General features: G+C 42.7%; 1 protein-coding gene across 8 annotated transcripts in view; it reads left to right on the top strand.

The window, feature by feature from the left end:
• The window catches only part of abcc3 (ATP-binding cassette, sub-family C (CFTR/MRP), member 3), a 17,136-nt gene extending 3,546 nt beyond the window's left edge, over positions 1-13,590 (top strand). Inside the window, exons 3-31 of one of the 8 annotated variants that reach the window (XM_061304493.1) lie at positions 217-342; positions 1,252-1,389; positions 2,601-2,726; positions 2,979-3,040; positions 3,429-3,560; positions 3,657-3,902; positions 3,981-4,158; positions 4,216-4,377; positions 4,472-4,564; positions 4,852-5,055; positions 5,596-5,742; positions 6,312-6,399; positions 6,614-6,680; positions 6,759-6,885; positions 6,958-7,134; positions 7,215-7,382; positions 7,455-7,635; positions 7,705-7,813; positions 7,885-8,041; positions 8,108-8,315; positions 9,778-10,091; positions 11,157-11,356; positions 11,429-11,555; positions 11,649-11,750; positions 12,033-12,179; positions 12,234-12,392; positions 12,454-12,620; positions 12,676-12,870; positions 12,935-13,590. In XM_061304493.1, the coding sequence (XP_061160477.1) occupies positions 217-342; positions 1,252-1,389; positions 2,601-2,726; positions 2,979-3,040; positions 3,429-3,560; positions 3,657-3,902; positions 3,981-4,158; positions 4,216-4,377; positions 4,472-4,564; positions 4,852-5,055; positions 5,596-5,742; positions 6,312-6,399; positions 6,614-6,680; positions 6,759-6,885; positions 6,958-7,134; positions 7,215-7,382; positions 7,455-7,635; positions 7,705-7,813; positions 7,885-8,041; positions 8,108-8,315; positions 9,778-10,091; positions 11,157-11,356; positions 11,429-11,555; positions 11,649-11,750; positions 12,033-12,179; positions 12,234-12,392; positions 12,454-12,620; positions 12,676-12,870; positions 12,935-13,046 (4,419 nt within the window). In that variant the 3' untranslated portion in view covers positions 13,047-13,590. The other 7 variants (XM_061304486.1, XM_061304485.1, XM_061304488.1 and 4 more) reach the window with 7 other exon arrangements.

Genomic DNA, 13,590 nt, shown 5'->3' with positions numbered 1-13,590 from the left:
AACAGATTCAACTTCAGCTTGTTAGTGCAACCACCAGCAGTGCAACAAGCTCCCAAGGTGTGCAAGACATTTTCTAATGCAATAAGGGCCAAATGATGTGGCGGGCCCCCGGGCCTTGGGTTTGACACCAGTGGCTTAGAAAAAAGGGTATAGAAAACTTTGGAGTGTTTGGTTGGAGGTCCCTACCACGTTTGTTGCTTTTTGTTGCCCTCTCAGGTGTTTGGCTTGCTGTTATGGGTTGTTTGCTGGACAGATCTCTTCTACACGTTTCATGAAACGCAGCAGGGAATGAGTCAGCCACCCATTTTCTTTATCACTCCGCTGGTGATGGGCATGACCATGGTAAGACGACACCATCTCATTTAAAACACGTACAATAGTTGGTTGAAATCTCTTTTTCTCTGAAAGCACATTTGTAAAGAACCACTGCAATGCAGACTCGGTTGCCATGGCACCAAATCAAACTACAAAAACGGATTGTGTAACAAATAAAGACAGATGAGGATTTCAAGGAAGAAAAAAGATCAGTTTGCAAATATGCTCCATCAGTACATCTGAGGATTAGTTGATATCACTGGCCAACTCATCAGTCACAATTATATTTGCCTTTTTAAAATAAAAATAAAAAAAGCAAATGTCATTTTTCCTTTTTGAGCTAAAATGCTACTTTATTAATATTGCCCAAAATAAATATATTCAATCACTCGATGACTCATCCATTCTTGCTGGAACTTTATTCCAAACCACATTTGTCTAGAATACGTCTCATTTTGGACAGAACCTCAATCTTCCTTCTTCTATACAAGTGTTGTACTTGCAAGATTTCTAGTAATTATTTCCCAATTGCCCTCTTGTCAAAGAAATCTTTTTGAATGGAGTCCTGCCAAGTCAGTCTCATGCCCTTAGCTAACCCTTCCATGTGAAAAAACACGACTTGGATAGCTGAGATTCTTTAACCCCACTATTTGTGGATTATTTCTTTTTTTATATATTTTCTCTAAGAAGGGTTTTAAGGTATGGTGTTAATCAGGAGCTTTACCCTGGATGAACTTGGCTGTACTCGTAGGTCGTAAAAAAAAAAAAGAAAAAGAATGAGTAGCTCATCTAACGCAGCCAGCGTGTAAGTGGACGGGAGCAGTCAGACGGTGCCTTACCTCACATGCCCTCAAATGTTGTCTCAGCTAATCTTAGTCAGTGTCTCTCTCTCTCTTTCTCCCTCCCCCATTTTGCTTGATATTCTTCTGCTTTCAGCTGCTGGCCACGTTTTTGATCCAATTTGAGAGGTTACGTGGGGTTCAGTCCTCAGGGATCCTCTTCATCTTCTGGTTCCTGTCTGTGCTGTGTGCCATTGTGCCTTTCCGCTCCAAGATCCTACTGGCATCCAGCCAGGTGAGAATAGGCCTTTCACCTCAAATCAAGACAAGAGAAGAGAATGGATGTCAAGATTCATTTGTGCAACATTAAAATGGAAAACATCTCCACACGTACAAAATACAAACATGCTGCTGAGTAGGTTGATTCTAAATTTGGCCACGTCCCGAAGGTATTTTTTATTTCTATTCAATGTACCCCTTAATACATGTTTTGGTCAAAGAAACTTGTGTCAATTATTATTTACTGACACAAATAAGATCATCCAGTCATTTATCCCAAGATAATATCATAAAAAAATGAATAATAATCACAATGATAATAATAATACATGATATTTAAAAGCTCTATTTTTAGTGCCCTTAAAAAAAAACGTGTTATGGGGTTGAATTGGACCCGGTAAAATTCCTGGAGTTGGACAATATCACAACACAAACTGTTTCTCGGCCTTGTTTTGGGGCTTAGTGGACCTTTTACACGGGTCAACCCAGGCCACAGCTAAGCCGAGAGGGAATACTAGGCTTGTTATTTCTAGAGTACTTATTGCACTTCCCAAAGCTGCAATTTACTGCAAATAATCCTCCCTCGGGCGGGTATGCAGTCAAAAGACGCATATACAAGTGGGTACTCAATAATCAATAAAAGCAAATTGATTGTTTGATCCAAATAAATGACATTTGCAAACATTAGCTTTTGCTTTGGGGAATAACGATCAACTTTTTCCCATATTTCCTGATGTGAACTGACTTCTTATGAATATATGGGAGGAATAAAAAAATCAATTTACCATATTTTCCAGTAAATTCTTTTCCTTCTATATTAGGCATTTTATAGCTGGTGCGACTTATAGTCCGGAAAATATGGTAATCATTAGATCAAGTCAAAGTATGAATAACCGGTAATATTTCATCAAAGAAGCTATGAATCAATGAATGCAAGGTTTCAAGTTAATTTTTGACAAAGCTTACATGACAAATCGTGCTCGCTTCCGGAATGTGGCTGATTCATGTTCTGGTCTGTTGCTTGTTAGGAGAAGAATGTTAATGATCTAGTTCATCACCCCATTGATTGTGTTAGTTTGGATGAAGAGTACCTGAGATCATTTGTGTCATTCAAATATTTAGAGTCATGACTGGGTCTTAATGAAGCATTGTTGAAAAAGTTGAGGGCCTATCTCACAAAGGCACTTGAGTCATTCTTACGTGCGCTTGCTTGTGTCTTCTACGCAGGTTGAAGTCACCGACACGTTACGCTTCACCACGTTCTACTTCTATTTCGGCTTGGTGGTCTTGGAGCTGATCCTGTGCTGCTTCAACGAGAAACCACCGCTCTTTTCCAACGTTGTCACAGACCCAGTGAGTCATCACGTCACCTATGCTCTGCATGTTTCAGCATGCTTGAATAAGACATTCAAGTTCCTGAATGAAACGCTCACAGCCTGGAAAAGTCTCATGGATTGCTACTGATCCATCATCACACGGCCAAGATAGCAAAGGAGTATCTTGAGGACCACTCAACGAGTGGCCATGCCAGAACCTAGACTTGAATTAAAGATATCAAATATAATGCTCGTACTTATTCCACTCTTCTTTTTTTGTTCTGCCCAGAATGTCTGCCCTGAGTCCACAGCTGGGTTTCTATCAACCATAACATTTTGGTGGTTCACAAGGTTGGTTGCTATTTTTTAATGCAACATACCTGCATGCATGTTGCTAGCTGGGATTTTATTTGCATAATACAAAAAAAAGGCACAGGACATTTATAGACCAGATTTATTTGATTTAGTTGGGATCTGACTTGTTCCTTATTCTTTGTTGTTTCCTGTACGTCAGTCTCCCTTTCATATTAGACATTATATTAATCCAATTTCCAATGAAATCGGAGCCTGGAGTACAGAAATGGTGATTAGTAAGTTCCAGGAAATACAATTAAGCATTAGGGCAAGTCAAATGCATTGTAATGTCCTTTTCAAATGGAAGAAAAAATGCAACGGTGAACTTGCTAGAACATTTGCTCGAGAAATATTTCGCAGTTCGATATTGCTTTGCTTTTCTCAGTCTGGCCGTGAAAGGATTCAAAATGCCACTCGAGGCCAAGGACCTCTGGTCTCTCAACCAGCGTGACAGCTCAAAGGCAATGGTACCAAAACTCCTCAAAGAATGGGAAAAGGAGCAAGCCAAAAGCAAGAGGTACTTTCCTTATTCACCAAATATTGGATCCGATTAATCGTGACACCTTACTTATTTTCAGGTCGCATTTTTACCATTACTGAAATGTCTTTCCAGTAAACAGAATCTATCCAATGACGTTGTCTACTCCAAGCCGCCACCATCGGCCAACAACCACACAGGAGGCGAAAATGGAACTAGCCCAGAAGAAGTTGAAGTCCTGCTATCCAATCCGAAATCCGTACCCCGTCGGCCATCGTTTTTACGTTCGCTCGTCAGAGCTTTCGGACCCTACTTCCTAATCGGTTCAGCTTACAAGCTTCTGCAGGATGTCATTACGTTTGTGAACCCCCAGCTACTGAGGTGAAGGGAAAATAACGACGACCGCAGTAAAGCCTCGCACATTTGACTTTGCAGCTAAATTGGATTTCTTTGTTCCAGAATGTTGATCTCCTTCATTAAGCAAAAAGGTGTCCCTGACTGGTGGGGCTACTCGCTGGCCTTCCTTATGTTCTTCACAGCTTTTTTGCAAACTCTCATCCTGCACCAGCACTTTCAATATTGCTTTATCACCGGCATGCATGTGCGCACAGCGCTCATCGGCGCCATCTACAGAAAGGTATGTATGTCTCTTCCATTTGTAGCATTGTGTTGATTTGTGGTTGTTTGCGTGCAGTCGTTGGTCATAACTAACGCCGCCAAACGCTCATCTACGGTGGGAGAGGTGGTGAACCTGATGTCTGTGGATGCTCAGAGGTTCGTGGACCTCACCACTTTCCTCAACATGCTGTGGTCTGCTCCTCTTCAAATCATGCTGGCGCTATATTTCCTCTGGCAGGTTGGTTTTCTATCTTATTTATTTTTGCCAAAGAAAAAAATTCCTTTACGCCTAGCAACCCCCTTTTTTTGATTATGATTATTTTTGCTTGCAGAATCTGGGCCCCTCCGTTCTGGCCGGAGTTGCCGTTATGATCCTGCTAATCCCATTTAATGCTGTTATAGCTATGAAGAGCCGTGCCTACCAGGTATTGACGGGCGCTTCTTCAAAAACATTTTGTCATGTAATTGTAGCCTTGTGGTTTTCTTAGCGCAAACTGACTTCATATTTTGTTTATGATAACCATCTGTACATCAATGTACCGTAATTTTCGGACTATAAATCGCGGTTTTTTTTTCATAGTTTGGGTGGGGGGGGGCGACTTATATACATATGTTTTTTTTCACTTTTTTGGGCATTTTACGGCTGGTGCGACTTATAGTCCGAAAATTACGGTAGTCATTTTGTGATGCTATTTCTTTTGCATTCATTCAGGTGGAGCAAATGCAGCATAAAGATAGTCGTATTAAACTCATGAATGAGATCCTTAATGGCATCAAAGTACTAAAGCTGTACGCCTGGGAGAATTCTTTCAAGGAAAAGGTGCTGGCCATCCGGCAAAAAGAGCTCAATGTGCTTAAGAAGGCGGCCTACTTGGGAGCATTGTCCACCATGGCTTGGACCAGTGCACCATTTTTGGTATGCCTTGCTTTTGGGATTTCATCTAACCCGAGATAATAATCACAGTTACAGTCTGTTGGTTAGTCGCTCATTCGCAGCCTTTCTGACGTAACCATTAACTAAGTAAAAGCCTGAAGTATAAAGAGTTGAATTTGGAAAAAAAAAAAAAATACTCATCAGGCTTGTATTTCGTTTTCTTCAATCAGGTAACATCTGTTTGAAATGACCTTTCTGACAAAGGAACCTCCAAACAGATCATTTGTATCAACAAACAGTGATATCAGCCGAATTCTGTTTTAAATAAGTTAATATTTACACAGTGCCGCTCAGGAGAGATGTAGTAAGCAAATGGTGCGGTGCCAAATTCAAATTTTGCCTTTCGCGTTCTAGAAAGATGCAAAATATGCAAAATTAAAAAAAAAACATTGAAGCCGAGCAATATAGAAAACGGGGCGGCAATGGTTCGAATTGCTTGTGGATCCCGTTGAAATGATCCAGGTGTTTATTGGTTTACGTCTACAGCAAAGTGTTATTTCTGATTTGTTGACGTGTCCTCAGGTTGCACTGACGACATTTGCCGTTTACGTGACGGTGGATAAGAACAACATCCTGGATGCCGAGAAGGCCTTTGTGTCACTCTCTCTCTTTAATATCCTGCGTTTCCCTCTCAACATGCTTCCCCAAGTCATAAGCAGCCTTGTACAGGTGGGCGGGCCTTCGGACAGAGACAGCACTTTTGCATCATTCTACCGTAAATTCCGGACTATAAGCCGCGCCTTTTTTCAAAAATTTTGAACCCTGCGACTTATAGTCAGGTGCTGCTTATATAAGGATTTTTTTTCGTGATGACTTGATCACTTTTATACACTGCGGTATCTTGAAGAAAAAAACAACAAAAATACTATTTTGAAACACTACTATGGCTGCTGCTTATTCTGGCTGTGTTGCTTGTGACTATTATGAGCTTTAGTAGGAATGCACGCTAGGTGACCTGCGTCAAAGGGCTCTATACCCATCGTCACAGGCAATGTTTAGAAAGACATGTTAAAGTATGTTATTAAAACTTTAAAAAGGCTTTCTGTGAACGGTCTTTCTTCGTAAAAAAAAAACGCGTGTGCACGTGCGGCTTATAGTCCGGTGCGGCTTATATAAGAAAAAAAATAAAATATCCCCCAATTTTAGCTGGTGCGGCTTATAGTCCGGAATTTACGGTACTTATTCCAACAACAAAATGATGGCTTTCACTTTACACTTGTGTTTATTCTGGATTCCAGACAAGCGTGTCACTGAAGCGAATCCAGAATTTCTTGAGTCACGATGAGCTGGATCCAAATTCAGTGGACAGAAAGAACGCAGCATCAGGCAAGAGCAAAAAGTGTTGACTTGAGCTAAAAAGATGACTCATGCCTAAGAATGCATTGTCATTGTTGTTCAACAATGGATTGCGTAAGATGGCAATTTCCCCTGCCTTTGTGTAAAGTCACTATTTCCCGTTTTCAACTTTCACCCCGTGATTATTCATGTCTTCGTCACCGCTCGAAATTGGTCAATAGATTTTTTTTTTTTTGCTTCACAGATTTTTCAGTCAGTGTCGTCAATGGAAAATTCACCTGGGCTAAAGAAGATTCTCCGGTTCTCCGCGAGTATGTCACATCGAGCGTTTGATTTTCTTGTCATGCTTCCAGAGTTAGCGGTGTGACTTATTGACGGTGTTCTTTCAGCATTAACGTGTTGGTGCCCCAAGGCTCCCTGCTGGCCGTGGTGGGCCATGTCGGCTGTGGGAAGTCCTCGCTCATTTCCGCCCTGCTGGGTGAAATGGAGAAACTTGAAGGAGATGTTTCTATTCGGGTATGCCTTTAGTATTCTCACTTCATCTTATAGTATAGGCTACACAACAAACGGACGGATCACTCGTTTCAGGGATCAGTGGCGTACGTTCCTCAGCAGGCCTGGATCCAAAACGCCACGCTGCGTGATAACATCTTGTTCGGGAAGGCGTACAATGAACAGAAGTACGGCTGCGTTCTGGAGGCCTGCGCTTTAACCCCTGACCTGGAAGTCTTGCCTGGAGGAGACATGACGGAAATAGGAGAGAAGGTATTTCCTTTTGGGCTTAACTGAGAAACAGTTTTATGGCCAAGGGGATCTAAAAAAAATATTCCCCGTTGATATCGCAGGGCATTAATCTCTCGGGAGGCCAGAGACAGAGAGTCAGCCTTGCCCGAGCTCTTTATAGTGATGCAGATGTCTACCTGCTGGATGACCCGCTGTCCGCTGTGGACGCCCATGTGTCCAAGCATATATTTGACAACCTCATAGGTCCAGAAGGAGCACTCAAGGGCAAGGTTTGTTCTCCCCAGAAGTGGTACGGAAGCTCCCCGTTTGCTATGATTCTTCTCCTTGTGATTTGACCCCAGACGCGTATTTTGGTGACACATGGCATTAGTTACCTGCCCCAGGTGGACAATATAGTGGTGATGGTGGACGGAAGAGTGTCCGAGATGGGCTCACATCAGGAGCTGCTCAAGCAGAATGGAGCATTTGCTGAGTTTCTCAGGAACTACGCTCTGGAGGACATGATCGAGGATGAGGCCCCAGGTAGAATTGAAGAGATCAAATTGGCAAAGCTGATATGGCTTGCAATGATCACGCGTCATGTTTTTGCAGAAGAAATGATCCATGATGAGGATTTGTTCCCTGAAGATACCCTTAGCAACCACATAGACATGGTGGATACTGAACCAGGAATCAATGAAGCAAAAAGAAAATTCATAAGGTATGACCTAACCGTTTGACGATGAAGTTTGGTCCTGCGCACCCTTCCGTCATCGTTTCTTTTCACCGAAGGCAAATCAGCATCATCTCAGCAGACGGCGAGACCCCGAAATCTCGCTCGGTGAGGAGACACGGCTGCAGTCAGAGGAAGCACCCGGAGCCACAAGAAAAGAAGCAGCCGCAAGGAATGGAGAAACTCATCCAGGCAGAGACGACAGAAACAGGCAGGGTTAGTTAGCCGAAACATTTGACACGGAGAAATTTCAGTCATCCCATGGTCACTTGCGTTGTTCAGGTGAAACTTAAGGTCTACCTGGAATACGCTAAGGCAGTGGGACTGCTGCTGTCGGTGCTGATCTGCATTTTATACGGCTGCCAGAGTGCAGCTGCAATCGGAGCAAATATTTGGCTCAGCGAGTGGACCAATGATGCCTTGAAAAATCACACGGAGGACAATGTGAATATGAGGGTGGGGGTTTATGCAGCGCTAGGCATTACACAAGGTAAGAAACTTCACCGTATATATGGTTGACTTTTATTTTCCATGACGTGCAATGGCTTTGTTTGATTGGTTGGCACGCGGATCTTTAAATATAGCTATGCAATTTGAAAAATGATTTATGCTAATTATTTTCCCGTCTTGATTCTCAAACTATGGTCCACGGTGGGTTCACTGACCCCAGTTTGAAAACCAGTTTTAAGCAACATCAACACATTTTTTCCTGGTCTCCTTTTCTGTGGTGCCATCACAAACTACTGGAGAAAATGCATGTTCAATCTTGTTTTTGTGAATTCATCATTGTTTGTAGAGAGCTGTGAATGTTCTGCATACATTTGTCGAACGGAGGGCCCGACTGATTCGTAGGATTTTACATTTTAATCAATTTACAACAATTGGACACAAGCAAATCAGTATTTATTGCACATCGATCTATACAATGTGTCCTTCAATATAGTATATAATAGAATGTGTGGAAGTCATTGGTGAGTATTGCAAGTTTTAAAAGGAATGAATAAGTAAACACACATTCAACTATTGGTAACAAAAACACACAATTCTGCATATAATTGACACCCATTTTGTATTTTTACTAAAACCTCCAAAAATCCTTATCGGTCGGGCCCTGGTCTAAATCTTGACCTTTCACCTTTTGCACGACAGGCATGCGATTTTCCAATTGACAACGACCCCTTTTTTTTTTTTTTTTCTGAAATCAATCTCAGGTGTCCTGGTCATGATCTCTTCCTTTACATTAGCCATGGGAAATATTGGGGCAGCGAGGAAGCTGCACCATAACCTGCTGGCCAACAAACTTCAAACCGTGCAGTCTTTTTATGACACCACTCCCATAGGACGCATCCTCAACCGTTTCTCCAAAGACATCTTCGTTATCGATGAGAGCCTGCCTTCCACCGTGCTCATGTTCCTCTTCACTTTTTTTGTTTCTCTCTCCACCATGATTGTTATCATTTCCAGCACGCCTATATTTGCCGTCGTCATAGCACCCCTGGCTTTCGTATACATCTTCGTCCAGGTATTCCGGAAAACGATGCATGCCGTTTGCAGTTGTCGTAACACTCTAGCCTTTTTTTTTTTCCTCCTCCAGCTTTATCCATGCTGACCATTGCTACTTTTCAGCATTCTGCTTTCCTGTCACGCCCACATTCTTCTCCAAGACTCTTAAACACAGAAAGAGATCAGCTGCAGAACTATGGCTCCCTGTAGTGGCGGAGTTGTACTTTTAAAGTCTTTGAGGGATTATGGAACGACAGAATTTCATTATTTCCAGCCGCGTCACTACAGTTTTTTTTTTTTTTCATAATAGTTTTCTTTAGAAAAAGCAAAATGATTTTTGCAAAACAATAGGTGCATTCCAGCCACAGGCTTTTACGTCTGATTTAATTTCCAAGTGGCGATGCATTAACGCTCCCCCCCCCCTTCCCCTGCTTCCCCCCTTCTCGCAGGTGTGCTGTTATTGGTTAACTCGCTGTTGTCCCAGACCTACAGTATGATACTGGCAGCCAAGCTCATGCACCGCAACCTGCTCCAGGGGGTTCTGCGAGCTCCTCAGGCCTTCTTTGAGAGCAACCCGGTGGGGCGCTTATTAAACCGCTTCAGCAAAGACATGGAGGCCATAGACTCTCAGATCCCACATCAAATTGACATATGGATGCGCACTTTCTGGTACACACTGACTGTGCTGCTCATATGCTCTGCCCTCACCCCTATGTTCCTCCTAGTCATAGCCCCGTTAACAGTGTTCTATTGCTGGGTTCAGGTAAATAGTCAACAAGTCTGTTACATGCATGTCTGATGGTGATGACTATATGTGCTGTCGACCGTAGCGAGCGTCCTAGTCGAGACACCTAAGTGCTGATACTACATGTCACTGAGCTTCTGTGTAAATCGGTGCACAGCCAACCATGAATGATATTTGTGGAGTCCCCCAGACTGCCTCCTCCATAGATCACGGCATGAAACTAAAGCTTTTCGAAGAATCTTTCAATTGACACTTTGACCTACATCTCGAAAGAGGATGTTCCTTCTCTGATCCTGTTAGTTGGTTTTAGCTTATTTGTCATTAAGTCTCCATCAAGCAGGCATCAAAAGTAGTCTCATTAAATCATGTGCCTCGGAAAGATTATTCCTGCCATTGGAGCAGCTTTTAAATGATGCTGGGCTATTGGATCCGATTGAATGATATTATTACTGGGAAAAACGTTCTATTTTTTTTCGGTCAAGCTAGATTTTGAAGAAGACTGTGGGTAGTTGTAATTATTTGCCGTCCTTTAATTTAGCACTAACATTCTCGATCATCTTTGGGACTGTTATGATATTTTCTTCCCTGCATGGCATTTTTCTCGCTGTCCCCTATAGATGTGTTTTGTGGATGTCAATCCTAACCAAATGACCGACTCATCAAGAATAATAACAGTACTAACACGAAGAGCACGTTTCAATTAGGGTGCCACTTCCCTCTTGTCATTGTTAGAAGAAAAAAAAAAATAACAAACCACCTGCAGCTCAAGCCTGATATTTACCGTAAATTCCGGACTATAAGCTGCGACTTTTTTCCAAAATTTTGAACCCTGCGGCTTATAGTCAGGTGCGGGTTATAGTCCAGAATTTACGGTACATGCAGTACAGACTAAAAATATGAACTAAGCTTTAGAGAGACTTTGCATGTTGTTGACGGAACTCTCATACCAATTATTTTTTTGTAATATCCGACACTCGTTGCAGGTGATTTGTCAGCAATATCGTGTATGATTGTTGAAGTATGTACGTGTATTTTCATAGTGGGTTAGAAATTACTTGTAACTTCACGTTTGTTTCCCTCTAGAGATTTTATGTGGCCACATCTCGGCAGCTGAAGCGTCTGGAGTCGGTCAGCCGCTCGCCCATTTATTCCCATTTCTCCGAGACCGTCACCGGCGCCAGCGTTATCCGAGCCTTTGGCAGACACTCCGCTTTTGTTTGCATGAGTGATATGAAAGTGGATGAGAACCAAAAGAGTTACTACCCCGGTATAGTGTCCAATAGGTACGCCTCGTTTCCAGCGGTTTACAAAAAGTGCAAGGACAAAAATAAATCGTTTTTTTATATTTCACGCAGGTGGCTGGGCGTACGCATCGAATTCATCGGGAACTGCATCGTGTTGTTTGCTGCTCTATTTGCTGTGACTGGAAAGAATGATCTTAGCCCTGGCCTGGTGGGCCTTTCAGTGTCTTATGCTTTACAGGTAAGCTACATTTTTTTTTCCTTAACTAGACTTAACTAGCTCGCATACATTCTTCTCAGTAAGTTGAACGGATGTGTTTTCTTGTGTTGCCAGGTGACCATGTCTCTTAACTGGATGGTGCGAATGACTTCTGATTTAGAGAACAACATTGTGGCCGTAGAACGAGTGAAGGAATACTCGGAGACCGAGACAGAGGTACAGCATGGAGGACTTTTTAAGACGCTTAGAAGAAATTTCAAATGGATCTTGCTTCTTTCCCGATAAAAGCTTTCGCTGTTAAAAAGTAGGAATGTCATCCCTAAATTCTTGTCCTCCTACCGACTCGCAGCAACGACAACAAAATGAAATCCAGAAATGGCAAATGACATTAACGAGGATGTTTTGGTTTCGTAATGACATCAGGAAGCTTGTCAGAAGAAAGAATGTGACATTTAAAAAAGGTTCTTCATTGGCTCCTTTTATATTCCCATGCAAAAGGCGCCCTGGGAAATCGAGGAGAAGAAACCGAATCCTGATTGGCCCATGCAGGGGAACGTGGACTTCCACAACTACAGTGTCCGATACCGAGAGGGACTGGATCTGGTTCTGAAAAACTTGACGTTAAGTGTGAAAGGAGGCGAGAAGGTAAGGGAATGGGAAGAAGGTGAAGAGCGCCTTTACTGATGATATTTTCTCCAGGTTGGTATTGTAGGTCGAACGGGAGCTGGCAAGTCGTCAATGACGCTCTGCCTCTTCCGTTTGCTGGAAGCAGCTGAAGGCGAGATCTCCATTGACGATATTAAAATATCCCAGATAGGCCTGCATGACTTGAGGTCCAAGCTTACAATCATTCCACAGGTACGCAAAAACATCAGTTGGATGACTGCGCAATGGATGGCTGACTCATTTTTTGTCCCAGGAGCCAGTCTTATTCTCTGGAACACTGAGGATGAACCTCGACCCTTTCGAGAAGTACAGCGATGACGAGGTGTGGAATGTTCTGGAACATTCCCATTTGCGCAAGTTTGTGAGCAACCAGCCAGCAAAGCTGGAGATGGAGTGCTCAGAGGGAGGAGAGAACCTCAGGTAAGGAACTGACCGCCATGATTAGCCAATAGAAGGACTGAATGTGTTTTCTCAGCGTGGGCCAGAGGCAGCTGGTGTGTTTAGCTCGAGCTCTTCTGAGGAAAACACGGATCCTCGTACTGGATGAAGCCACTGCTGCTGTTGACTTGGAGACGGATGATCTTATCCAGTCTACTATCAGAACTCAGTTTGAAGACTCCACCGTCTTTACGATTGCACACAGGCTCAACACGATTATGGATTATACAAGGTGAGAAATGTCGGAGTTGAAGAAAATTCAGCAGGATGATCTCCCGTACTTGGTGTCCTTGCAGAGTGCTGGTGTTGGACAAGGGAGAGATTGCAGAGTTTGATACGCCTTCCAATCTCCTATCGCAGCGTGGAATCTTCTACGGAATGGCAAAAGATGCAGGACTGGTGTTGTAGAGCTGCAGCTCTTCATCAATTAAGACTTTTGAGCGCCATCGGAGACTGTTGCTAATAACGACATCGGGTCACTCAGGGGTCGGCCGTGGCCTGTATGTCAGGAAAGTAGCACGCTAAAGAAGAAAAAGGAGAATCTCCGAATCTGACCGCAAGTGCCTTCAGCCAGGGTGGGAGAAAACAAGCGAATGTATCATTTTTCTAATGAGCTGTCTCGACTGCAACTAAACACCAGTTCACAACAAAGTGAGGCATTTTTATGTTACTTTTTTTTTTTTTAACCAGTGGAATGAAAAAAAATAAAAAATACTGTGCCGCTGTACTGTCTGCATAAACGTTTGTGACAAACCCACTTATATTTTTGTACTGTATCATTATTTAAGCTGTTGTTTTTTTCCAATGGTTTTCTTTTTAATGCAACTAGGGAAGCTTGTTCAGTTGATGTGATTCTTCTGTGAACCAAATGGATCTATAAAACTTGAACGATGTACTACCGAAATATGAAATATTATAATGCTTGTATTAAAAAAGGAAAATATGATTGTCA

This window comes from Syngnathus typhle, linkage group LG18 (genome assembly GCF_033458585.1).
Source record: "Syngnathus typhle isolate RoL2023-S1 ecotype Sweden linkage group LG18, RoL_Styp_1.0, whole genome shotgun sequence".
Taxonomy (NCBI): domain Eukaryota; kingdom Metazoa; phylum Chordata; class Actinopteri; order Syngnathiformes; family Syngnathidae; genus Syngnathus; species Syngnathus typhle.
The sequence above is the reverse complement of the archived record's forward strand: the minus strand, read 5'-3'. Positions and strand labels throughout refer to the sequence as shown.